Raw genomic sequence first — 24,013 nt, 5'->3', positions numbered from 1 at the left:
GTCCGCGTTTCTTGCAGTGGGTCTATCGCGCAATGAAATCCGGAACGATCTTCGTTTTCAATGCGTGTACGGTTCGGGTCATTTGAAGTGTTCTCATTATAATCACCCGTCTAAGTCTTGGTCAACTCACCTTGCTTGGCTCAAACTCGATCTGGTCAAGCAAAGAGTCGTGAAGAACTACAAGCAGGCCTGCCAGATTTGTCGCAATAATTGCAGTCCTTACATAGAGCCCAGCGAGTTGGCAAGAATGATCGAGGTGGCTGTTCGCAGAACAGCTTCTCTGTTGAATGGAACTTATGACGCTCAAGAGCAGTCTCCCTTTGAAGCAGGTGAAAGGCCGCACCAGAAAGGCTTGTGTGAACGCTGCAAGGAAAAGGAGAGTCCCTGCTGGATTTTTAAGAAGCGCTAGATATAAAAAGACAAGACTCAGTGATCGGTATGCTCTTGTTTGTGTGAAGGTATTTTTGAGCTGCTTCTCGTTCTCGCATCAGAAATTTTATTTGATGAATATGTGCCAGCCACACCGCGCATAATCGCTCACCTGGTTCGGGGCTGGTTCGGGGAGTCATGTCTGCTAACTCGGAGCAGCCGAGCAAACTCTCTCAAATATGCGTCGACTACGTTTGTCGAAACATCGACAGGTTCACGTCCAAGTCTCGCGACGGAGCCCCCTTTCTTCGAACGCCCTTCACTCTGCCGATCATCGTCATCGAAAAGCTTCTCGTGAAGCTCAACGATCTTTTTCTTGCAGACGAAGCGACAATCGCATCTCTCCTCCATCCGTCGACGTGTCCAGCCGGTCTTCGCCGCCTCCAACTCGCAGGAAGTCGTCTCGATCGAAACGGGCTCCTTTTGGCAACGAACAGTTCCCACCTGGTCGACGTCAATCTCGCCTTTTGCCGACAACTAAATCAGCATAGAATCGTCGATCTTCTGCTGCCGTCATCACACACGCTCGTCACTCTGAAACTCTGCGAAATAACCGGCGACTTGGGCTTCGATCAACTCGACGCTTTCACCAAGCTCAAGGATCTCGATCTGTGCGGAACCGATATCGACGCTTCGGCGCTGGAAAAAGCCTGCATCGGCATCCGCTCCAGTCTCGAATATCTCGACGTGTCGAGGACATCTATACGCTTTGATGTCGCCTTGACTTGCGCCGCTCAACTTCCCCACCTTCGATCTCTCGGCGTGCACGGGCTCACTACGAAAGTGGCGAGTGTCGACGCCCTGCGTGGGGCTCTCGGCGATTTAAAAAATCTGACGCATTTGGATATGTCTTCGTTGAATTGTCCCGATATTCGCGCTGAAGATGTCGTGTCGCTGGCGCTGGACACCGTTTCTTCCCTTCGAGACTTCGACATTTCACATTGCAAAATTCCGTGCTCGAATCTTCTTGAAATCATTTCTCAATCTCCTCTACGTCATCAGTTGGAATCTTTAGTTGCAATTGACTGCCCCGACGTTGATGCCGCTTTGTTATCAGCTATTCAAAAGCTAGCTCCTCAGCTCTTCGTAGCGACACTAAAACGAGACGATCTCAATGAAAAGACGCTTCAACGTCGACATCTGAAGCGGCCAAATCATCTCAACACAATATTTAGCAGAGACCATTTGGCGAACTTTTACAACAATCCAAGCAAGACTTTCTGGACAAGATACGTCGACCTCGCACTATCGTCAATGTACTTTTGGCAAAACGATACAACCCTGTACAACATCACTTACCGCGTCGTCATGTGCTACTTCATCCTGTTCAGCAGCAAGAACTCGGAACGCGCTGCGCTTATCGAACGTTGTCTAGACTTTGCCATTGTTCACTACTCGCGGTTGCCCTTACAGATGAACGGATTCATTCGTCTTTTCAAAACCGCCTTGCCCAGCGTGCGTACGCGTTCAAAGTGGACGCGTCGAGTGTGTCTCTTTCTTGTCGGCGTCTTACGATCGTCGCCGTCGCCGCCGAATTCTGAGCTTCTCTATTGCCTTCATCGTCTCGTCTCGTGGAACACGGCCGACGTTCGTTTTTTGATTGGTTTCGAGCTCAAAGCGGTGCTCGTTTCGATTGATCATCTGGCGAAATTGAACGCTAATCCAAAGCCCTCGTCATGCGAAGACAAAGCTGTTCTATTGGCGGACATACTCTGTGACGTCACGGACGGCATTGCAATGAGCGGCGACAAAGTAATGGACCTCTATCCAGACGTCGATCCCCTCGAATGCGCGACCAATTCCATTCATCGATTCAATCTCAAAGTGTCATGGTGCGTCGTTTGTTTCCTCGGCAACGTCATTGAATGTCGTCGAGGTAGAATTGCCGTCATGAAAAATCCTCGTTGCGTCAAAACCGTCCTGTCGTGTCTCAAAGAGACGATGCCTGGCGACGTGCTCGCACTTTCCGTCTGCCACTTCGTAGCGGTTCTCCTCTCCGACAACGACGACTTCGCTCTCTGGTTGCACCCCGAGTTGCCGTCTCGCATTGCCGTCTGCGAGCTCCTAAGCTCAACGCTCGACAGAATTGACGTCAATGATCAAGAATCGCGAACTATTGGCTACACGTCCATTCGTCCCTTGCTCGATATGATGACGTGCGAGCACACGAGCGTCGTGCGCTATTTTGCACTGTGGATGATGGCTAGTTTGTGCTGCAGCAGCTTCCTTGATCACTACGTCAAATGCCTGCGCGAAAACAACGAAGAAGGCCTATTCATTGTCAAGAACGTCGTCGCCGATAGCGAAAAGAGCGACGACTGTTTTGCCATGTGCAAAAAAATCATATTGGATAAATATAGTGAGAGACTAAACAATCATCAACCAAACTGAGATCTCCACTACTACTACGTAGTAAAACTCTCCTTAGACAAAAAATATTCAGACGGAAGGAAGTTTTTCTAGTGGAACGGCAAACTTGAAGTTTTCCGGAAACAGTTTGGCTCTCTCCGGATAAATAAGTCGATAAATAGCTCGAATTGTAGTCTCAGCAACACCAACAACCGATCCCACTTCTAGAAACCGAATTAATCTAAACAACGTCTATTTTTCTGTCAACCTTTCTGAGATTTTTTCATTGTGGACGCCTGTGATGCCATGTAAATAGCTGCAGCTGCCACTGACGTGTAGACTCGTCTAAGAAATAGAGGCTAACCTTTTCTGTCGCCGCCACTAAGAAATGATTACCCTGGGCAGATTTCCAGTTCCACGGCTTTACGTGCTATGTGATTGGCTGCTCGTTGGATATCCGACGAAAGGCCCAAATTAGCACAAAATCGCGACTAAAATAGAATCAAGGATTAATTAATAGAATCAAAGGTAATAAATAATAATAACCATGAAATCTGACGTCTGAACTAGATCTACAGACGTCTCGAGAGCGCGCAAAATTAACTTGAAACAACGCCCAATTTCCTTCTTAGAAACTTTTGACACGGCGCAGATTTCTGTCTCCCAGCAACACACGGTAATTAATCAATAATTAATTAATTAAGATTACCTTTGAATGTCCTTGGAACGCCCTCCTGTCGACAGGCTATGTACAAACAAGCAGCCGCTATGGCATCACTGCTACGTCCCTTCAAATGCTTCTCTGCATCGACTTGCTTGAATAGAACATTGGTACGATCCTATAGAGAAGAAGGATAAACCCACATGAAGATAAGATACGGGAGTCATACCACAATTGTACGAGGTAAACTTATTCTATCCGCCATCGTCGAAATTTCTTTAAATCCGCGAATTAGACTTCGATCTTGCCCGCCCATCTGACGTCACAAATCGGGGACCCCGTATTTCAAGAAAAAAAACACGTAAATAAACAAAAGCATTCCCATACAGAACTCCTATTCATTTTATTGAGATAGCCCATTTCGCCGTCGACGGCGGCGCGCGGAGCGATCGCAATCCCCGTCGACAATTCGTCCTTGTGTAGAAGAGGATTCTACGACGAGCGAAAGGGTGTTACAGTGGGAGGCGCGCCTCCAAATCATCGTACAAACCTCCGACGATCCAACGCGAGAATTATCCTTCGTCGATTTGTCGTTGCTAAACGTTCGCCACTCCGATCCGACGTCGACGACTCTGCGTGCGATATCGAACGCGATTTGGGATCGTGGGACTGGAAATTGGGGAGAAATTGACCTGTCGCCGACGACGAGACCGCATTGGGAGCAAATCATGTCTCCCGCGTGGTATTCTTCGATTAATTCCGCTTCGGGATGATTGGGGCATTCGAGAACTTCGATTGAGTGTGCGTTTCTTGCGAGAAAGCGCTTGGAAAGGGGCAGGGAAGACGGAGAATTTTTCCTATACCTTTTCTGCATGACGTCTCACGTGGTCTAACGCGCGTAGGTGCGATGGCTAGCTTTCGTAAGGCTGGCTTCTGCCGACAACTGTCCAGTGAGCTAGAATTCCTACTGCTGCGTCTTTTCCATTGATTTGTTTAGGAACGCTTTCATCTTCTGTGAACTCGTTCGCGCTTCGCTCGCATTCGTGCGGTGAATTGAGAGCAGGAGACGTCGGAAAACGCGTCAAGCTATGCGGCTAGGTTCCGCGCATCAGGTACACAAAAGCAGACAAGTAAAACGAGCTCTGAATTCACTTCATCTAGAAAACTCGGCAAAAAAGGCCCCCTATTCATTCCCCTAAGAGATTCGTACGGAATCACACAGCTAGTAGTCAATGATCAGGTAGAAACACTAGACACGTATTCTAGAATATTCATCATTATTACGAGTATTGACTATTGATATTATTCTTTTTTTAGTCCGAACGTTGCAATTCGCCAGCGACAATTAGAAGGGCGTGATTACATAGGCATGCGTGTACCCCTTTGGGAATTTCCCTAAGGATGTACAAAAGTTTGTTTTGGGAGATGTCGACGTCTTCTTTCTTTAGGTCTGCGTTTCATGTCATGGATCTATCACGCAATGAAATCAAGAAAAGAGTTCGCTTTCGGTTTGTGTACGGTTCGGGTCATTTGAAGTGTTCTCATAATCACCCGTCTAACTCTTGGTCAACTCACCTTGCTTGGCTCAAACTTGATCTGCTCAAGAAAAGAATCGTGAAAAGCTACAAGCAGGCTTGCAAGCATTGTCACAATTATTGCAGTCCTCACATACGGCGCGAAGAATTGGCCAGAATGATCGAGGTGGCTGTTCGCATAACGGCTTCTGTGTTGAACGGAAATTATGGTTGTCAAGGCCAGTCTCCCTTTGAGGCAGGTGAAAGGCCACACCAGGAAGGCCTGTGTGAACGCTGCGAAGAAAAAGGAAGTCCCTGCAGGATTTCTAGGAAGCGCAGGAGATAAAAAACAGACTCAGTATGCTTTTGTTTGTGCGGATTAGTTTAGAGGTCAGCGACTACGAGTTGCTTCTAATGCTCGATCAGAAATTTTATGTGTACGTATTCATTCTCGATCAGAAATTTTATATTGATTACTGTAGTCCGGGTCCATTCCCAGAGACATGTTTCGGTCTGCTAACTCGGAGCAGCCGAGCGAACTCTCTCAAATATGCGTCGACTACGTTTGTCGAAACATCGACAGGTTCACGTCCAAGTCTCACGACGGGGCCCCCTTTCTTCGAACGCCCTTCACTCTACCGATCGTCGTCATCGAAAAGCTTCTCGTAAAGCTCAACGATCTTTTTCTTGCAGACGAAGCGACAATCGCATCTCTCCTCCATCCGTCGACGTGTCCAGCCGGTCTTCGCCGCCTCCAACTCGCAGGAAGTCGTCTCGATCGAAACGGGCTCCTTTTGGCAACGAACAGTTCCCACCTGGTCGACGTCAATCTCGCCTTTTGCCGACAACTAAATCAGCATAGAATCGTCGATCTTCTGCTGCCGTCATCGCACACGCTCGTCACGCTGAAACTCTGCGAAATCACCGGCGATTTGGGCTTCGATCAACTCGACGCTTTCACCAAACTCAAGGATCTCGATCTGTGCGGAACCGATATCGACGCTTCGGCGCTGGAAAAAGCCTGCATCGGCATCCGCTCCAGTCTCGAATATCTCGACGTGTCGAGGACATCTATACGCTTTGATGTCGCCTTGACTTGCGCCGCTCGACTTCCCCACCTTCGATCTCTCGGCGTGCACGGGCTCACTACGAAAGTGGCGAGTGTCGACGCTCTGCGTGGGGCTCTCGGCGATTTAAAAAATCTGACGCATTTGGACATGTCTTCGTTGAATTGTCCCGATATTCGCGCTGAAGATGTCGTGTCGCTGGCGCTGAACACCGTTTCTTCCCTTCGAGACTTAGACATTTCACATTGCAAAATTCCATGCTCGGATCTTCTTGAAATCATTTCTCAATTTCCTCTACGTCATCAGTTGGAATCTTTAGTTGCAATTGACTGTCCCGACGTTGATGCCGCTTTCTTATCAGCTATTCAAAGGCTAGCTCCTCAGCTCTTTGTAGCGACGCTGAAACGAGACGATCCCAATGAAAAGACGCTTCAACGTCGATACTTGAAGCGGCCAAATCATCTGAACACAATATTTAGCAGGGACCATTTGGAAAACTTTTACGACAATCCAAGCAAGACTTTCTGGGCAAGATACGGCGACCTCGCACTATCATCAATGTACTTTTGGCAAAACGACACGACCCTGTGCAACATTGTTCACAGCGTCGTTCTGTGTTACCTCCATCTGTTCGGCGACGACTCGGAGCACGTTGCGCTTGTGGAACGTTGTCTAGACTTTACCATTGTTCACTACTCGCGGTTGCCGTCATGGAAGGACGGATTCATCGCTTTTCTCAAAATCGCCTTGCCCAGCGTGCGTACGTGTTTAAAGTGGACGCGTCGAGTGAGTCTCTGTCTTGTCGGCATTTTACGATTGTCGCCGTCGCCGCCGAATTATGACGTTCTCTATTGCCTTCGTCATCTCGTCTCGTGGAACACGGTCGACGTTCGTCTTTTGATTGGTTTCGAGTTCGAAGCGGCGCTCGTTTCAATTGATCATCTGGCGAAATTGAACGCTAATCCAAAGCCCTCGTTATGCGAAGACAAAGCTATTCTATTGACGGAAATACTCGCTGACGTCACGGACGGCATCGCAATGAGCGGCGACAAAGTAATGGACCTCTATACAAACGTCGATCTTTTTGAATGCGCAACCAATTCCATTCATCGATTCAACTCCCAAGTGTCGTGGGGTGCCGTTTGTTTTCTCAGCAACGTCATCGAATGTCGTCGAGGCAGAATTGCCGTCATGAAAAATCCTCGTTGCGTCAAAGTCGTCCTGTCGTGTCTCGAAGAGACGATGCCCGGCGACGTGCTCGCACTTTCCGTCTGTCATTTCATGGCTGTTCTCCTCTCCGATGACGACTCCGCTCTATGGTTGCACCCCGAGTTGCCGTCTCGTATCGCCGTCTGCGAGCTCCTAAGCTCGACGCTCGACAGAATCGACGTCAATCCTCAAAAATCGCGAGATATTGGCTACACGTCTATTCGTCCTTTGCTCGATATGATGACGTGCGAGCACACGAGCGTCGTGCGCTATTTTGCGCTGTGGATGATGGCTAGTTTGTGCTGCAGCAGCTTTCTTGATCACTACGTCAAATGCCTGCGCGAAAACAACGAAGAAGGCCTGTTTATTGTCAAGAACGTCGTCGCCGATAGCGAACAGCGCGACGACTGTGTTGCCATGTGCAAAAAAATCATATTGGATAAATATAGTGAGAGACTAAACAATCATCAACCAAACTGAGATCTCCATTACTACTACTACTACGTAGTAAAACTCTCCTTAGACAAAAAATATTCAGACGGAAGGAAGTTTTTCTAGTGGAACGGCAAACTTGAAGTTTTCCGGAAACAGCTTGGCTCTTTCCGGATAAATAAGTCTATAAATAGCTCGAATTGTAGTCTCAGCAACACCAACAACGGATCCCACTTCTAGAAACCGAATTAATCTAAACAACGTCTATTTTTCTGTCAACCTTTCTGAAATTTTTTCATTGTGGACGCCTGTGATGCCATGTAAATAGCTGCAGCTGCCACTGACGTGTAGACTCGTCTAAGAAATAGAGGCTAACCTTTTCTGTCGCCGCCACTAAGAAATGATTACCCTGGGCAGATTTCCAGTTCCACGGCTTTACGTGCTATGTGATTGGCTGCTCGTTGGATATCCGACGAAAGGCCCAAATTAGCACAAAATCGCGACTAGAATAGAATCAAGGATTAATAGAATCAAAGGTAATAAATAATAATAACCATGAAATCTGACGTCTGAACTAGATCTACAGACGTCTCGAGAGCGCGCAAAATTAACTTGAAACAACGCCCAATTTCCTTCTTGGAAACTTTCGACACGGCGCAGATTTCTGTCCCCCAGCAACACACGGTAATTAATCAATCAATAATTAATTAATTAATTAAGATTACCTTTGAATGTCCTCGGAACGCCCTCCTGTCGACAGGCTATGTACAAACAAGCAGCCGCTATGGCATCACTGCTACGTCCCTTCAAATGCTTCTCTGCATCGACTTGCTTGAATAGAACATTGGTGCGATCCTATAGAGAAGAAGGATATAAGATACGGGGAGTCATAGTAGACTCACCACAATTGTACGAGGTAAACTTATTCTATCTGCCATCGTCGAAATTTCTTTAAATCCGCGAATTAGACTTCGATCTTGCCCGCCCATCTGACGTCACAAATCGGGGACCCCGTATTTCAAGAAAAAAACACGTAAATTAAACAAAAGCATTTCCATACAGAACTCCTATTCATTTTATTGAGATAGCCCATTTCGCCGTCGACGGCGGCGCGCGGAGCGATCGCAATCCCCGTCGACAATTCGTCCTTGTGTAGCAGAGGATTCTACGACGTACGGAAGAGTGCTACAGTGGCAGGCGCGCGTTAGATCATCGTACAAACCTCCGACGATCCAACGCGAGAATTATCCTTCGTCGATTTGTCGTTGCTAAACGTTCGCCACTCCGATGCGACGTTGATGACTCTGCGTGCGATATCGAACGCGATTTGGGATCGTGGGACTGGAAATTGGGAAAAATTGACCTGTCGCCGACGATGAGACCGCATTGGGAGCAAATCATGTCTCCCGCGTGGTATTCTTCGATTAATTCCACTTCGGGATGATTGGGGCATTCGAGAACTTCGATTGAGTGTGCGTTTCTTGCGAGAAAGCGCTTGGAAAGGGGCAGGGAAGACGGAGAATTTTTCCTATACCTTTTCTGCATGACGTCTCACGTGGTCTAACGCGCGTATGTGCGATGGCTTGCTTTCGTAAGGCTGGCTTCGACTTATGCCGACAACTGTCCAGTGAGTAGAATTCCTACTGCTGCGTCTTTTTCATTGATTTGTTTAGGAACGCTTTCATCTTCTGTGAACTCGTTCGCGCTTCGTTCGCATTCGTGCGGTGAATTGAGAGCAGGAGACGTCGGAAAACGCGTCACGCTATGCGGCTGGGTTCCGCGCATCAGGTACACAAAAGCAGACAAGTAAAACGAGCTCTGAATTCACTTCATCTAGAAAACTCGGCAAAAAAGGCCCCCTATTCATTCCCCTAAGAGATTCGTACGGAATCACACAGCTAGTAGTCAATGATCAGGTAGAAACACTAGACACGTATTCTAGAATATTCATCATTATTTTTTAGTCTGACAACGAAGTATCAGAGAGCTTAGCGTCTCTTCCACCCGAATCTGTCATTTCCATCAAAGGATTTGTAGCAAAGCGACCGGATTCCATGGTGAACAAAGTGAGATGCACGTAGTTGAATTTCTTTGTGATAACGGCTCATAGACTTATTTTCATTGACAAGGCATTGTCTACTGGAGAGATAGAAGTTCAGGTTGAATCCGTTGATTTTGTCAACGAATCATCCATTGCCTTGCCTTTTCAACTCTCCTCTACAGACGAATCGTTTCCGGTACATTTTGGCTTTTTTTGGATCTTTCTCTATTCATCTTGCAGGTTCATGAGGACTTGAGACTGCAGCACAGGTATCTCGACTTGCGTCGTGAAGAGATGCAGCGTAATTTGCGACTTCGTTCCAAAGTCTCGTCAGCGATACGTCACTTCTTGACGTCATTGCACGGTGACTCTCTTTCAACATCAATATCTCTTTTGATTTCATCTTCATCTGCAGGTTTTGTTGAAGTTGAAACGCCAACGTTATTTAGGAGAACGTCAGAGGGAGCTAGAGAATTTCTCGTGCCAACACGAGACCCTGAGAAATTCTACGCTCTAGCGCAGAGTCCCCAACAGGCACGAGCTCCTTCTCCCTTTTCTTTCTACCCCCCTACTAAAGGGAATATATATTATTTAGTTTAAACAAATGCTAATGGCCGGTGGCATAGATCGCTATTTTCAGTTTGCTCGTTGCTATAGAGACGAAGATTTAAGGGCAGATCGACAACCGGAATTCACTCAGGTATTTGTCTGATGATAAGTGGTGGCCTGCATCGATATTTTTTAATTGAAGTTGGACTTGGAATTATCGTTTGTTGACATGGGAGGTATTATGAATCTCGTGGAAGAGATTCTGGCGCACATTTGGAGGACAGTGCTGAAGGAAGAGGAACCGCTTCAATTGCCTTTTCAACAAATGTCATATGAAGAAGCCACAAATTCTGTTTGTCATTGCATCAAAAAAATTACCAGTGAGCAGTCTTTTTTTCTTAGTACGGTACCGATAAACCCGATTTGAGATTCGGATTTGAGGTGATTTTGCAAAAGGGATTTTTATGACGAATGACATTGTTCTAAACTAAAGATAGCTGACGTTTCGAACTGGGAAGACAGCGATTTGGCAGTGCGAGGTATTAGAGGAAATCTTTCCGCATTCCTATCACGTGAAGGTGGGCAGAGAAAAAAATTTCAAACAAACTAAATAGAATAAATAGCCTTAATTACAGAATTGGAAAAATTAGTTGAGAAAGCAGCCGAAGAGACTAACGTGACGATAGGTACAATGAAGTGGAATAAAAGCCAGGTACGCAGCAGCACGTATTAAAGCCCTTAGAACTAATCCAACGGCGATTCAGGACTCTCTTACTATACGCATTGGCGATACAGAGTGTTCTATGAGTAATACTACGTTTGGTCTACTCGCTTCGGGCCCCCGGGACAAAGTGGTAGGTCTGAGCATCAGCGGTACGATGGACTGACCCATGACCCCCCTCCCTGTGTTCCGAATAGTCGAGACTGTTAGGCAGGATACGTAGTCTAATAGGAAATCGACTCTCCCTAACGAAAAACGGTATACATTTTGATTTTGACACGCCTAGACTCCATAAAGACGTGTCTCTCTGGTAGTCGACAACGAATTGACGACTTCTGACGCCGGCAAACGGAAATACGAATTCTTGTGGGTGGTCAACTTTCCATTGTTCTCAATCGACGACGAGGGAGGTCAGTTGGTGTAGGCAGATGCACGTTGGGAATCCGTGATCACATGGCGCTGTCGTTTGTATACGTGTCCCCTTAAATTCTTCGTCGATCCCATAGGTGTCAAGTCGACTCACCATCCATTCACGGCACCGCATTCGTCGGACGAGGCTCTTCTCGACTACGATCCGCTCAAAGTAAGCGAAACGCGGCGGCGGCGACGGCGGCGCGACGACGGGGCCCCGCGATTATATTATTATCTTATCAGATTCGTGGTCAGCACATCGATTTGGTGGTGAACGGCGTGGAAGTGGGCGGCGGATCGATCCGCATTCACGACGCCGATCAGCAAGAGAAGATTCTGCGTGACGTACTCAAGGTACGTGACGAACGCATTCAGTCATTAGACAAGGCCGCAATCGACGGGTTACAGGTAGATGCGACGCAGTTTGACCATTTGTTGCGGTCCCTGCGGTCCGGTTGTCCACCTCACGGCGGAATAGCGCTAGGTCTGAAGACCGGTTTCGATCGGCTTTTCAATCATGTTTCGTCTCTCTCTCTCTCTCTCTCTAAAGGTTTTGATCGATTGATGGCTGTTATTGTCGAAGCGGCGAGTCTACGCGACGTCGTTGCCTTTCCTAAATCGTTTAACGGTCGCGATTTGCTGACGAAATCGCCGTCGACTTTGTAGAGCTAGTGTTCGCCTGTGTCAGCTAGGGTCGGTTTTGGGAGAATTGTCGCACTCGTGCGACTCGTTTCCATTGACGTTAGTAGCGCATGTTGTGCACGCGATAGAGTAGGATGCGCCCCGCGACGATCGCGAGACGATAGCGCTCGCATGTGTGTTCCTGTTACATTTTCCCGCCGGCGTCTAGCGAGCGGTCACAGTGGCGAAGGAGAAAGGTCGCTCTTTTATCGTTCGATCACATCACTCTCGTCGACACTGCCCCCGTGATTGAACTCTACGTTTAGAGCTTTTCATGCGGTATACACGTGTTTATTTTCCATCAGATGGCCGCCGACCAATCATCGGATTGAACCGGCCTGTGTCCCCCGCGGCCCTGTGACCTCTCACCTTGCGTCGGGCGATCTTTATATGAGGTGGTGCGACAAGAAATTTGCATTGGAGATTTAGCTGCTGGTTGGCAAAGATCTCTGATACTCTCCGATCTGTCTCTCTGAATATTCACGACGACCAAACAGGTACGTGCACCTTTTCGTGCATGGAACTATCGCGACTTGTTCGTTTTGTTTCTACCGTACACGATCACGCTTTGCTTGTGCATGACGCTCGTTGCAAGCCCACGCTTTCCTCCCCTTCTACGCCCTCTTTTCTGTACAAGCCTTGTTGTTCTCACTAGTCTTTCTCACAATCCTCTTTGTTTGTTGTTTCAGTAACATCATGCAAGCTGGAATCTTGCTGACGGTCTGCTCGCTGGTCGGTTGGACCGCTGCTTTCTCTGTGAGTTGCTTCAGTTGCCGCCGCGCGTCAATCCGCCGCCCACATCGCGCATACTTCAGACTATTGTCAATTGTTCTCTTTTTTATTCCAGAGTCTCAACATCTTGAAAAGGCCGAGTGAACGTCTTTCTCCAATACGTAAGGGATTTTCCCTACGAGGGAAAATTTAAAATCATTAACTCGCGAATCTTACGTCAATTTTAAACATTTGAATTGTCTTTTTTTAAAGATCCATGCGACGGTCTTTGCTACGACTCGGGTCAAGTGTGCGAACTGTCTCTTCGCGGAAAACCGATGTGTCTGCAGCTCGAACGTAAGTCAGGGCTCACATTTCTTCCTCCTATCTAAAAACGAATGCTTGGACGTTGGGGTGTGTTCTTTGCCGCCGCTCTAATTACATTTCTGAAGCCCACAATTGTTGTGACGACTACTTCTTGACTTAGATTCGTTGTCGAAATGTTCAAAGCGAAAATGCCGTCCAGTTCGCGTTTGTCAAGTAAGCGGCGACGACGACAGCGACGACGGATCGTCTGCCGTCGCAACGAACGGCGACGTCCAGTGCACGTGTCAAAACGATTGCGATCAACGCCCCAACACCGAGTCTGTCTGCGGGTCAGACGGAAAAACGTATCCGTCCCACTGTCACTTACACAGGCAATCGTGCCTCAGCAAGATTCATATATCAATTCGAGAACGTGGACCTTGTTCGAGTACGTTTTCATTGACATTATCTAATCGACTCAAATAAATGTCTTCTTTTTTCTTTTTGTAGAAGTTGCGATCAAACTTGTTCCTGTGCCTCCACTACCAATCGTCGAAGGGTCGACGTTTTTTCTTCGCTGCGAAGTCTTAGACGGCGACTTCCAGCGAATCGACTGGTTCAAGAACGGCGCTCCATTGATTCCCAGTGCACGCGTCATTATTCAAGGAAGGGGCGACCGTCTTATTATCGCCAACGCTCTCGTCTCCGATTCCGGGTTCTACACTTGCCGTGCTCAAGGAGCCGGACACGACTTGATCGTCGTCAGCGTGACTCCGCGACCATGTCCTCTCCCTCAAATCGTCTTTCCACCGAAAGACTTTGCGTACAAAATCGACTCGGCGGCAATCATCATCAATCTGAAGCCGAAATTGCAAAAAATTCTCGACGTAAAACACATCAATCAACTGGTTAAATGGCACGCCACTCGCCTTTCTTCGCCGTCATCCGTCGCCGTTATCAACGCCGTCAACGTTCTCGACGTCGTCGGCATCGTCAACGTCACGGCAGAGCTCACAGCCAAGACACTCATCGCTTATCACAACGCCATAAATCGCATCAATTCGTGGTTCGACGGCGCCGTCGCGACGCGACCGAAGACGGTAGAACTCTTCGGACTTTACGACGTCCGATCGCTCGCGATTCCAAGCTCCGACGCCGTTCGCATATCAGCCGCAATCGACGCCGTCACCATAATAAAACACTTGACAAAAAATCGCTTTGTCATTGGCGACATATCGAGCATCGAACAGAAAGCGTTCGGCGGTCAAATGATCTACTTGTACTGTCTCTCGTCGTCGTCAGTAAACTCTGTTTCCTGGTCTCAAGACGGCGTCTCGATCGACACGACGACGAATTCGCGACGAGCTCGACTCATGCCCGGCGGCGGACTTTGGATTCCCGGTTTTCGTCCGTTCGACGCCGGCGTTTATACGTGCGTTGTGGCGAACAGTTGCGGCGTGACGGCGAAATCGGGAACGATTTCGTTCGTCGAAACGGGAACGTTCGCCAATTCGCATTTCGAATCGCTCGCCTTCGCCAACGCGACGCTTCGTGACGTGACGTTCGCCAATGCGACGATCGAACGACTCGAACTGCGCGACGTCGTCGCGAATAATCTCGTTTTTCGCAACGTGACGGTCGTCAATTTGATTGCGCACGATTTCGTTGCAAACGGGTTTATCGTCGAAAACGCGACTGTCTGCGACGGCGAGTACGTGAGAATGACGGCGTCGAACGTAACGATAAAAAATGCTTCTCACTCTCTGACGATGTTTGCCGACGTCGTCATTCAAAATATGACGTTGGTCGATTCGAAGTATACCGACGTGACGTTTCTCAACTACACGACAATCAATGCGACGTTGATTGGAACGACGTGGCGCAACGTGACTGCCGTCAACGTGACCCACGTCAATCAGACGCGCATCAATTCGATTTTCGTTCATCAAAGTGCCGTTAATTATACGGAAATCCACGTGACGGTGATCAATTCGACCGAGAACGATTGCCAAGTGAAAAACTACACGGCTACGAATGTGACGACGCTTCATTACGCCATGCACAACGTTACCGTCGTCGACGCGACGACCGTCAACTGCAACGTGACGAACGGATTCTACTTGGGAGTTCGTTTCGTCAACGTAACGTCGACGGGCGACGCGGAAACGGACGTTCGCCGACACGATACGACGACAGCAGCCGGCCGTTTCGTCGATTTTAAGGCGACTCGAGTCGTCAGCGAGCATTCGGTCTACAGCGATGTTACCTACGAGACGTCGACTCTCGTCGACGTCTCGTATAATCGCGTCCTGTTTTGCCATGTGACGTTCAACCGTGCCCATATTGACGGTTTGAATGTCGTGCAGAGCGAGCTGGGGTTCGTGCAGTTTCGCGAGTCGTCTGCCTTTCTGATCAAGTCGCTTCGAAGTATTCGCTATTACGAGCTCGTCTTGCCCGGACCGTCAGCGATCACGACAAATCCAAATCTTCTGTATGATCCGACTTTGAATGAATGTCGTGAGCGTCTTGATTTCGGTGCAAAATCTTTACCCGGTAAGTCACTTCTCCTACTACACGATAAGCGTTATAGTCACGGTTTTTTTTTTCGTAGAGCATGACTGTCGAGAAGTGACCGTGTGTGAGCACAGCATAGCTCGTCTCGCCTGTCCCAACGGCGAAGCGATGAACATTGAGAAGGCAGACTACGGCAGACAAGATCGCGAAACGTGCAGTTTTCAACTGGCACGAAAGAGACTTCTGAGAAATACTCATTGTGAGCGGGACGTGACTTCCACTTTGAAACGGCTCTGTAATGGAAAGAGTCGTTGCTTCGTTCCTGTTAGCAATGCCATCTTGGGAAATCCTTGCGTCAACACGTACAAGTATTTGACTGTCACGTACAGCTGTGGCCAGTTCTCACGTGGTTGCATTTACTCGAAAACTGCTGCTGTCTCGAAAAGTGAATTGTCGTTTGGGCTTCCCAAGTTCGTTCAGAAATGAACTCGAATGTCTCAAGTCAGAGTTTAGAGAATTGTTTATTTTAGTTGATGCTGTTAGACTAGAAGCAATATTTTTTAGCTGATCAAACCACTAGCTGCACTACTCGCGCTTTAATTAACGCGCGTTATCAAGAAGAAAAATGACATCCACGACGTTCAAGTACTCGTTTACGACCCGATCGCGGCTCCAGGAAGGTCAGAATAAACGCTTAAGCACATTAGAAACAAGCCGTGAGCCTCGTGGCACGCAGAAGAGACCCAAGACGCTCTTTTTCGCCTTGTTCGGCTCAGCGGAGTTCCCATGAGCAAGGACGTCTTCAAAACGGTTCAGACGCTGCATCGACGGCTTTGATCAGCACGGAATCTTGTTGTCTTGAGCAGATACACGAACTCCTTCGTCTGGACGTCTCTCCAACGGCCATACTCGAAGTCCTTCGTTTGATCAGGTAAAAAAGACAATTCTTTATTTATTTGTTCTTTATTTTTATTCGTTTCGTTCTAGTCAGTCGACACGACTCGAGTCAAGATAGAGATATTTTATCTTTTTACTAAGTAAATAAATATCTCACTCACTCACTCACTCACTCACAGTAGTCTAGCAGTCCCGTGACGTAACATTTCCCCACGCTTCACGTGTACTCTATTGTCCAATTGCGAGCCAGTCTATTACCTAATTACGAACTTGCCACCTGGCACTCTTTGTCCGAGCAGAAATACGACTAGAGCGTTCCCAAGCAGCGGCAGGTAATTGGCTACAGTTCCAGTAGTGGAAACGGCTAAGGAAGTGATTTCTAGGCATCTCGACATGACGTCACTTTGGCTCCTCATTGCTGCTATCTACATTGGACCCTGCTTCGGCATCGTGAGTCTTCAGACGAGCGTCACGGTTTTTTTATCGTCTTCCGGTAGGATTTTGAAGAGCCATTTGTTTTCACGACGCAACGTAAGGGAGATCCAAGCAAGCGTTTATAAAAAAAAAATCAGTTGTGTTGTTAAGATCCCTGCGATGCGCCTTGTCAAAAACCCGGCTTCGTTTGCGAATTAACAAGAAGAGGCCAAAGGTTTTGCTTGGCGTTAGAAGGTAAGTAAGAGCGCGGCGCGGGGGAAAACCGGTTTTAGAACGAGGCGCCTCTTTCCCCAGCTTCCGTGCTGAAATGTAGGAGTGGCGAGTGCAACCCCGTTCATTTTTGCTACTTTCCCATTGGTAGCGAAGAATCCAAGTGTCCCTGTAGAGTCGAGTGTCAAGGCAACGGGCAGAGGGAAGTGTGCGGCTCTGACGGCGTCACTTACCCGTCCCATTGCCATCTTCATCAGCGTGCTTGTCTTAAAAATGCGCATATAAAGATCGCGGAAATTGGGCCGTGCGCTCACCCCACGACCCCTACCCCTACCCCGACGACTCAGAGTGTTCCCACGACTGGGAATATTCCGACGACGACGACGACGACGACGACGACGACGACGACGACGACGACGACGACGGGGAATGTTTCAGAGGGATCAGCTCACAATTGTTGACGACGTGCGTTTTTGTGTGGAAATATCACTCTGTACGCGAAATGCACGGGCATATGTACACAAATCTACGCTAAAAATCAACGCGTTTAACGTATTCCTCCTATCGGGCTTTTGGGTTGAGAACCGAACCAAGAAGTCTAAAAAAAGAAGTTCTTAGCACTTAGACTTAGACCGCAAAGGCGGCACCCCTAACCTTATAATTGAGCCATTCAATAACGCATCGTTCCTCGCGAGGAGTGAAGCGAAGAACCGCCGATACGGCTTTGATAAGCTGTCGCGCCTACAAAATTCAAAGATCTAAGTTTTTAGTTTCAAAACCGTTCACGTTAGCATCCACCTCTTCGTTGCTGCTGCAGAAAAAACGCAATATGACGTGTTTCAGATACCTTTGCGAAAGAAACGAGTATAGAAGAACAACGGTACTGATAGGCGATTTACTCTGAATTAACGTTCGGTAAATGGCAGTCTTGCCCCGTCCGACTACCATCAGGTAAGTCTTGTCCTTTCTGCGTAAAGACTAGGAAGGATTTGCATGAAATTCTCGCTAAATCTCTACCAATTCTCGATGTAGCGCCTTCTTAAGATCAGTCAGTTTCTGCTGCTGCATTTTTATTGCCTATTTTTTTATGTTAACCAGGTAACGTGAGCTCTATTGGGCGGGATACTTTATTCTTTTCGATTAGCTGACTTTTTAGGTCTGAATTTTCTTTTCGAAGTTGCGTGACCTTCTGAAAATAACCAATTAGTCACCCGTTACCGCTTAAATTGCAAGACATCTACTTCAGGCAAATGCTCGCTATTCACGAGAGAGAATTCCGAGTCGTTTTGCATTCGAATTCGAGCTTCAAGCAACTCGACTTGCTCAGCCAATTCTTCTATCGTCTGCTGCTTATCTTCATTGAAAAGCAGCCACTCATAGTCTACGAAAAAACTGTGCAACGTCCACCTACCGGCTATACTCTTATCGTAGGTTCCGTTTGCTTCAGCAAGCAGCTGATCGTCTACAAAACACAAAGCTTCAAGGTCAAATTAAATTTATAATTAATATAATATATACATTCTACTCCCAATTGCTGTGTTTCTGTAGATTCTAATCGATCGCGAGTCATCGTTACGGATTTCTGCGCCTCTGAGTCTCGTTTTAGTGCATCTCGTTCAGCCCACGCCTCGTCCTTTACCAAATCAGGTGCATGTATATAGCTAAGCATCGCGCAGCGAAACCTTTTACCCTTTCCTGAACGATTCGTTCCAGTTCTCGTTCTCTATCTACACTACGACTTTGCAATTCCTCGTGCTAACGCAACAATAATACGTAGATGCTCAATAGCCCATCCACCACTAGGCCTACGTGTTTTTGGAGCTCTTTCAAAACAGCTTGACTCTGCTGCGATTTTTCCAATTCACACTGCAGAAATAGGAGGCAAGAGCCCTTTTCTATATAATCTACGCACTTTTAACGTTTGTATTTCTGTTTTGAGGCCTTCTCTGGCTGCCTTCTCTTCACTCAACGTTGTACTGATACTCATCTGAAGTGTAGCTATTAGCCGTTCTCGTTCAGCTGACACTGACAGCGCTTCAGCAAGCTGACAGTTGAAGAAAAAAAAAGTACGAGCTATCATTGCGCCCATGCTTGTTATATTACCTGACTCTTGAGCGTTTCATTGGATGATACTTCTCTTTCGTTCTAAAAATAATAAATGCACGGGTAAGATCGACTCTGGAATTTCTATTACCTGTCTCTCAAGATCATCAACTCTACTTGTCGACTCGCGAACGGTCTTGCGCGCGTCTTCTAGCTGAAGTTTCAGGGATTCCGTCTAAAATATGGAGTGTCACTGCAAAGAAGACGTGTTTGACTACTCCTCTATTGCCTCGGCGACCGTTTTCTTTAACTGTTCTCTCTACAAGCCCGGTTAGTGCAGCATACGTTTGTGCTTTTTTAGAGAGGTACCTCTTGAAGCAGACATTGAATTTGGTCGCTTTCCGTCATTTCAGTCTCTCTCAATCTATTCCCAATAGCCAGTAGTAAGCTTTTAGCTGTTCTTGGACATCTCCCAACCTTTTTTCTAACGCTAAAATCTTTTCCTCAAATTTGCTCTTTTCTTGTCTAAGCTATTCAGCAGTCTAGCTGCTTATCCTCATCCATCTCAACTGTACTAACCTTTCCATTTAGAACCTCAGCAGCTGTCTTCTTCTCATTGGTTTTCTGAAGCTCCACAGCAGCCTAAAACGAGTTCATGTACATGATGAGATGAGGTGGCAGCGCTAGACTTACACATTCCAAGTCCTTCGCCTTATCAGATAATTCCTTTTCCAAGTTTGTGCAGCGTTCATCAAAACTCGTCCTTTCCTCATCTCTAGAGAACCACATGGAGACAGAGTCAGTGAGGATACAATGTGCCAATAATCGTTTTTTATTTGCTTTTCGTTTGCGAGATCATCAATTCTCTTTTTTAGTTCATCTCTTTCGCCTCTCGTCTAAGGAATTCCACTGCCAAATGTAGACACTCAACGAATCAATTCAACCTCTTCTAATTTCACGACTGATTCGTCTTTGGCTCGGCTCGATGACTGGACTTCTCCCTGCAGGTGAGCTATTTTCTACGCACCCAAACTAACAAATTAACCATAATCTAATAAAAAGTCGCACCTCCTCCAGCAAACCAATCATCGTCCGAAGTTCCTCCACTTGCTGGAAAAAAGACAAATAAATCGATACATATGTATCTAAAATACCTTTGTTTTAATCGCCAAAGCGTTCTTCGAATCGCTAAGTTTTGGTTCGACGAATACTTCCGGGATTTCTTCATCGTCTTTCGTCCTTGCTAGCTCCTCTTCGTCTGCGTTTAGGCTTTGATTTGGCTCGCATCGTTTCGTTTCGTTCGATTCGTCGTCGCTCGTCGCCGCGCTGAGACGAATTGGACCACCCGGCTTCTTATTCGACGCGAGATGAATCTCTTGGTGAGGATCACTTTCGATTTTCTTTTTCAGACTCTTGAACATAACGGAGTCGAAGAAAGGGCCAAGTTGACGACTCTCTTGGCTAGCGTGCGTTAGGATACGAAGTTGACAATGGAAGAAGAGCCTAGATATCTCAAACGGTAAAAGCACTCGTAGTAGGAGAATATTCTGACTAGTTTGGGCTTCCGTCTTTGTAGAAAAGTGATCCCTGGAACGATCGACGTCCATCCGACCGACTCCGCTATCGTCGTAAACTACGAAATCGAAGCGACGCTCTTGGGCGACTACGGCGACCCTATGCTAGGCGAAAGAAAAGAAATGCAAAAAGTGTAAGCCGTTCGCACCTCCTCCGCCGCCGCCATCTTTGTTTTTTCGCCCAGAATCAAAGTAAAGGGCCTCGGCGCCGCAACGGACGTCAGCGTACTCGCGCAGGAGATCGTCGCAAAGTGCGTAAATCTCGTTCATCCGTCGAGACTGCCCGAAGTCGAACAGCTTCTCTATTATTTACGAAATCGCGAAGAAACGGCTCCACCAGCGGGTGAATATAAAAAAGAGAGAGAGACGGAAAGGAGATTAGAGAATTATACTGTTTTTTAGCCGCTAGAAAGAAAAAACGCGAAATTAAAGCAAAAGATCCTTTTGACGTCACACAGGTGCATTACACAAAATTTTCATGAATCTTGTCTATTTTTTACTGACGTAGATTAAGGAGAAAGCTTTTATTGATGACATCGAAGAGTACAAGGAATTGCTCTATGAAAGCGTCGAGGAGAAATTAAAAGGAACGGCTCTCATACTGCAACTTGCCAGAAATCCGGACAATTTAGAGGAATTGTCTCAAAACGGTACTTGATTAAATATGTATATATATATATTTATTTATTTATTTTGTTTTAGAGACGCTGGTTGGGGCTTTGGCTCGCATTCTGAGGGAGGATTGGAAGCAGAGTGTCGATTTGGCCACAAATATCGCCTACGTCTTCTTCTGCTTTTCGAGTTTTTCGAATTTTCATCCGCTCGTTCTTCAGCACAAAGTCGGCGCCGCGTGTATGACGATCGCCGAGGCGGAAATCAAAAAACACGAAAAATGGAAAAGCGATTTGATGAAGAAAAAGAAACAAGGTAACACACAGAGAGAAAAAGTAGACAAAACTACAGAGAGCAAACATTAATAGTCGAAAATGAAAAAGATAATGCTACGTTGAAAAAAGATTACGATAAGAGTCGAAAAAAGATGACGATTCTTATCAGGAAACAAGATCAGTTTTTTCGTGGTACATACAAATACATACATACATACTATGCGTATAAATACTATTTGCGTTGCGTAGTTGCCTTTTATTTGCTATTGAATATTTCCGAGGATGCGAAAGTGGAGCTAAAGATGGTGAATAAGCAAATTGTGTCCATGCTCGTGTCGTTGTTGGACAGAGACAACGTCGAATTACTCATCCTCGTTGTATCATTTCTCAAAAAGCTCAGCATCTTTATCGAGAATAAAAACGCGATGGTAAGTAAAACAATTAATTAAAAAATAAGAAAAAAACGATTTTGGATATCTAGGCTGCTCTCGGTGTCGTGGACAAAATGACGCGGATTATTCCCTGCGATCACGAGGTTCAAGAAATGAACTGCGTAAGGATTTTCAGCAATTTTTTATCTAGGTTCTCCTTCACGTATCTCTTCGACTTCTTCTCAATCTTTCGTTCGATCCAATGCTACGCGAGCGGATGGTAAGAGCAGGACTTTTACCCAAACTCGTCGCTCTCATGGGTAAGTCAAAAAACGCCTAGAAATAGCCCCTATATAATCAAGCATTCGTCAGATAACGAACAAGTCATTGTATACGTACTCTGCCTACTCTATCACATCAGCATAGATGACCGATGCAAATCAATGTTCTCCTACACCGACTGCATACCCAGGGTAGGTAAGAAGAACGGGAATATCCCACCCGTCTATAGACGAGAAACCGCGCAGGTTGTGAAACTCATATTGGAGTGTCCTGAAGAGAAAGTCGATCTCGAGGTGATTGCATTGGGCATTAATTTAGCGGGGAATAAGCGCAACGCCGAGATGATGTGCGAAAACGGCGGACATCGGCATCTGATGCGACGCGCGCTCAAAACTCGCGATTCGCTTCTAATGAAAATGATGCGAGTGATGTCGAATCACCTTGGACCCGTCAAGCATCAGTTTGTCGGCTACGTTGGCGATTTGGCGACGATCGTTCGGAGTTCGTCCGACGACGAACAGGTCGTCGAGTGTTTGGGAATTCTGGCTAATTTAAATTTGCCGGAAATCGATTTTGAAAGTCTTCTCGCCGAATTCGAATTAATACCGTACATCAATAGGTATCTTGCGCATTTTTTTTGGAGGGGCCTCGCGACAACGGGGTCGTTCTTCTAGTAAATTGCAGCCGGGTATAGCTGAAGACGATATCGTTCTAGAAGCGGTAATTCTCGTCGGAACCGTCGCTCACGACGGCAATTGCGCGTCTCTTTTGTCGCAATCCCATACCATTCAAAATCTAATCACTCTGCTCAATGGTGAGTGGGTTGTGTCATTGTCTCTCTACACTCTATGTTTTATCCCCTCTAGGCAAGCAAGAAGACGACGAACTCGTGCTTCAGATTGTCTACGTTTTCTATCAGATGGCTTTTCACAGGGAAACTCGGGAAGTCATCGTCAGACAAACCCGTGAGATAAACGAATGCATGATGACCCTCCCCGCGCGCGCGCGAGAAAGATAGTCTTTCTTCACCAGAGGTACCCGCCTACCTTATTGACCTGATGCATGACAAAAACGTCGAAATTCGCAAAGTCTGTGCCAACACACTGGATATCATAGCGGTATAGAATTTCTCCCCTTCTCCCTCGTCCCAAAGAAAAGACGTCTTCGCTTTAGGAATGCGACAGCGAGTGGGCTCAACGAATTCAAGCGGAGAAATTTCGCTGGCACAATTCTCAGTGGCTCGAAACGGTGGCGCAGCAGCCGGTCGACCCCAACGACGACGAAGCGGAATTTGGCTACGACGACGACAACGACGACGACGATCTCATCGCACGATCGCCCGTACCATTGATCCAGTCGCCGGACGACTATCTCGACTATTATGACGACGACGACGGGGCGGCGGCGGCGGAAGCGGAGCAGGACGGCGCCGGTCGCGACGACTATTATTACTATGAGCGAGATCAAATTCGGCGCAACCCGGAAATGGATAGGATGATGGAAGCATACCCGTCGGACGACATTGACGAAGAGGAGCGACTCTTTCTCGAACAGCAGTACGGATTGATGTACGGTGGGTACACTCGTGCGCCCTATTCGAGTCCGTATCACTGAGGAGGAGTAGTAGTATCAGATTATAGATCTATCTCTTTGTATATAACACGTGTGCAGGGGCGCTGCTGCTGCTGTTTAGTGGTGGTTGGTGACGTGATGATTTTC

At 47.1% G+C, this 24,013-nt stretch overlaps 6 protein-coding genes and 2 long non-coding RNA genes across 9 annotated transcripts; 5 read left to right on the top strand and 3 right to left on the bottom strand.

Annotated features, from left to right (window-relative positions):
• Positions 1 to 2,748: 2,748 nt before the first annotated feature.
• On the bottom strand, positions 2,749 to 4,317 carry LOC136186163 (transcription initiation factor IIB-like). The gene is made up of 10 exons (XM_065973423.1): positions 4,303 to 4,317; positions 4,132 to 4,248; positions 3,990 to 4,071; positions 3,827 to 3,931; positions 3,669 to 3,755; positions 3,488 to 3,617; positions 3,325 to 3,434; positions 3,175 to 3,269; positions 3,047 to 3,123; positions 2,749 to 3,002 (listed from the first exon to the last, which is right to left on the bottom strand). Exons 1-10 carry the CDS (start codon positions 4,311 to 4,313, stop codon positions 2,869 to 2,871), a joined length of 948 nt encoding a protein of 315 aa, XP_065829495.1. The 5' UTR covers positions 4,314 to 4,317; the 3' UTR covers positions 2,749 to 2,868.
• Positions 3,887 to 5,434, top strand: LOC136186182 (uncharacterized). The gene is made up of 4 exons (XR_010669692.1): positions 3,887 to 4,389; positions 4,437 to 4,551; positions 4,601 to 4,679; positions 4,757 to 5,434. It is a non-coding gene; the product is annotated as an uncharacterized lncRNA (long non-coding RNA).
• Positions 5,435 to 7,634: 2,200 nt separating this feature from the next.
• Positions 7,635 to 9,219, bottom strand: LOC136186164 (transcription initiation factor IIB-like). Its single transcript, XM_065973425.1, has 10 exons — positions 9,196 to 9,219; positions 9,025 to 9,141; positions 8,884 to 8,965; positions 8,722 to 8,826; positions 8,564 to 8,650; positions 8,387 to 8,516; positions 8,216 to 8,325; positions 8,070 to 8,164; positions 7,942 to 8,018; positions 7,635 to 7,897 (listed from the first exon to the last, which is right to left on the bottom strand). Exons 1-10 carry the CDS (start codon positions 9,204 to 9,206, stop codon positions 7,764 to 7,766), a joined length of 948 nt encoding a protein of 315 aa, XP_065829497.1. The 5' UTR covers positions 9,207 to 9,219; the 3' UTR covers positions 7,635 to 7,763.
• Positions 8,783 to 12,512, top strand: LOC136186124 (aspartate--tRNA ligase, mitochondrial-like). The gene is made up of 20 exons (XM_065973376.1): positions 8,783 to 9,288; positions 9,335 to 9,449; positions 9,499 to 9,577; positions 9,626 to 9,727; positions 9,791 to 9,898; positions 9,943 to 10,066; positions 10,118 to 10,236; positions 10,298 to 10,402; positions 10,454 to 10,603; positions 10,654 to 10,692; positions 10,745 to 10,829; positions 10,887 to 10,963; positions 11,016 to 11,105; positions 11,170 to 11,230; positions 11,287 to 11,382; positions 11,479 to 11,555; positions 11,627 to 11,737; positions 11,792 to 11,867; positions 11,934 to 12,309; positions 12,370 to 12,512. The coding sequence occupies exons 1-19, from the start codon at positions 9,240 to 9,242 to the stop codon at positions 12,047 to 12,049; spliced, it is 1,779 nt and encodes a 592-aa protein (XP_065829448.1). The 5' UTR covers positions 8,783 to 9,239; the 3' UTR covers positions 12,050 to 12,309; positions 12,370 to 12,512.
• Positions 12,306 to 16,660, top strand: LOC136186105 (uncharacterized). The gene is made up of 10 exons (XM_065973348.1): positions 12,306 to 12,561; positions 12,754 to 12,820; positions 12,912 to 12,957; positions 13,049 to 13,132; positions 13,263 to 13,529; positions 13,592 to 15,634; positions 15,693 to 16,275; positions 16,332 to 16,405; positions 16,462 to 16,526; positions 16,583 to 16,660. The coding sequence occupies exons 2-7, from the start codon at positions 12,761 to 12,763 to the stop codon at positions 16,079 to 16,081; spliced, it is 2,889 nt and encodes a 962-aa protein (XP_065829420.1). The 5' UTR covers positions 12,306 to 12,561; positions 12,754 to 12,760; the 3' UTR covers positions 16,082 to 16,275; positions 16,332 to 16,405; positions 16,462 to 16,526; positions 16,583 to 16,660.
• Positions 16,543 to 20,641, bottom strand: LOC136186125 (golgin subfamily A member 1-like). 2 transcript variants are annotated; one of them, XM_065973378.1, is made up of 23 exons: positions 20,335 to 20,641; positions 20,249 to 20,290; positions 20,125 to 20,199; positions 20,021 to 20,076; positions 19,874 to 19,955; positions 19,760 to 19,822; positions 19,658 to 19,710; positions 19,550 to 19,604; positions 19,470 to 19,499; positions 19,332 to 19,415; positions 19,241 to 19,282; positions 19,050 to 19,181; positions 18,947 to 18,982; positions 18,827 to 18,892; positions 18,656 to 18,770; positions 18,549 to 18,599; positions 18,379 to 18,491; positions 18,264 to 18,326; positions 18,155 to 18,214; positions 18,037 to 18,104; positions 17,936 to 17,984; positions 17,792 to 17,878; positions 16,543 to 17,735 (listed from the first exon to the last, which is right to left on the bottom strand). In XM_065973378.1, the coding sequence occupies exons 1-23, from the start codon at positions 20,599 to 20,601 to the stop codon at positions 17,685 to 17,687; spliced, it is 1,740 nt and encodes a 579-aa protein (XP_065829450.1). In that variant the 5' UTR covers positions 20,602 to 20,641; the 3' UTR covers positions 16,543 to 17,684. The 2 variants fall into 2 exon arrangements, with proteins under 2 accessions (XP_065829450.1, XP_065829449.1); XM_065973377.1 differs by having other exon boundaries at positions 16,544 to 17,735; positions 18,947 to 19,003.
• Positions 18,647 to 20,353, top strand: LOC136186187 (uncharacterized). The gene is made up of 3 exons (XR_010669697.1): positions 18,647 to 19,995; positions 20,056 to 20,187; positions 20,243 to 20,353. It is a non-coding gene; the product is annotated as an uncharacterized lncRNA (long non-coding RNA).
• LOC136186114 (kinesin-associated protein 3-like) lies at positions 20,570 to 23,986 on the top strand. The gene is made up of 16 exons (XM_065973364.1): positions 20,570 to 20,699; positions 20,757 to 20,888; positions 20,940 to 21,097; positions 21,157 to 21,212; positions 21,263 to 21,404; positions 21,457 to 21,681; positions 21,735 to 21,833; positions 21,891 to 22,069; positions 22,123 to 22,176; positions 22,224 to 22,332; positions 22,385 to 22,485; positions 22,540 to 22,913; positions 22,969 to 23,108; positions 23,161 to 23,259; positions 23,327 to 23,412; positions 23,468 to 23,986. Exons 1-16 carry the CDS (start codon positions 20,671 to 20,673, stop codon positions 23,906 to 23,908), a joined length of 2,424 nt encoding a protein of 807 aa, XP_065829436.1. The 5' UTR covers positions 20,570 to 20,670; the 3' UTR covers positions 23,909 to 23,986.
• Positions 23,987 to 24,013: the final 27 nt, after the last annotated feature.

Source organism: Oscarella lobularis, chromosome 4 (genome assembly GCF_947507565.1).
Source record: "Oscarella lobularis chromosome 4, ooOscLobu1.1, whole genome shotgun sequence".
Classification (NCBI taxonomy): Eukaryota; Metazoa; Porifera; class Homoscleromorpha; order Homosclerophorida; family Oscarellidae; genus Oscarella; species Oscarella lobularis.
The sequence above is the reverse complement of the archived record's forward strand: the minus strand, read 5'-3'. Positions and strand labels throughout refer to the sequence as shown.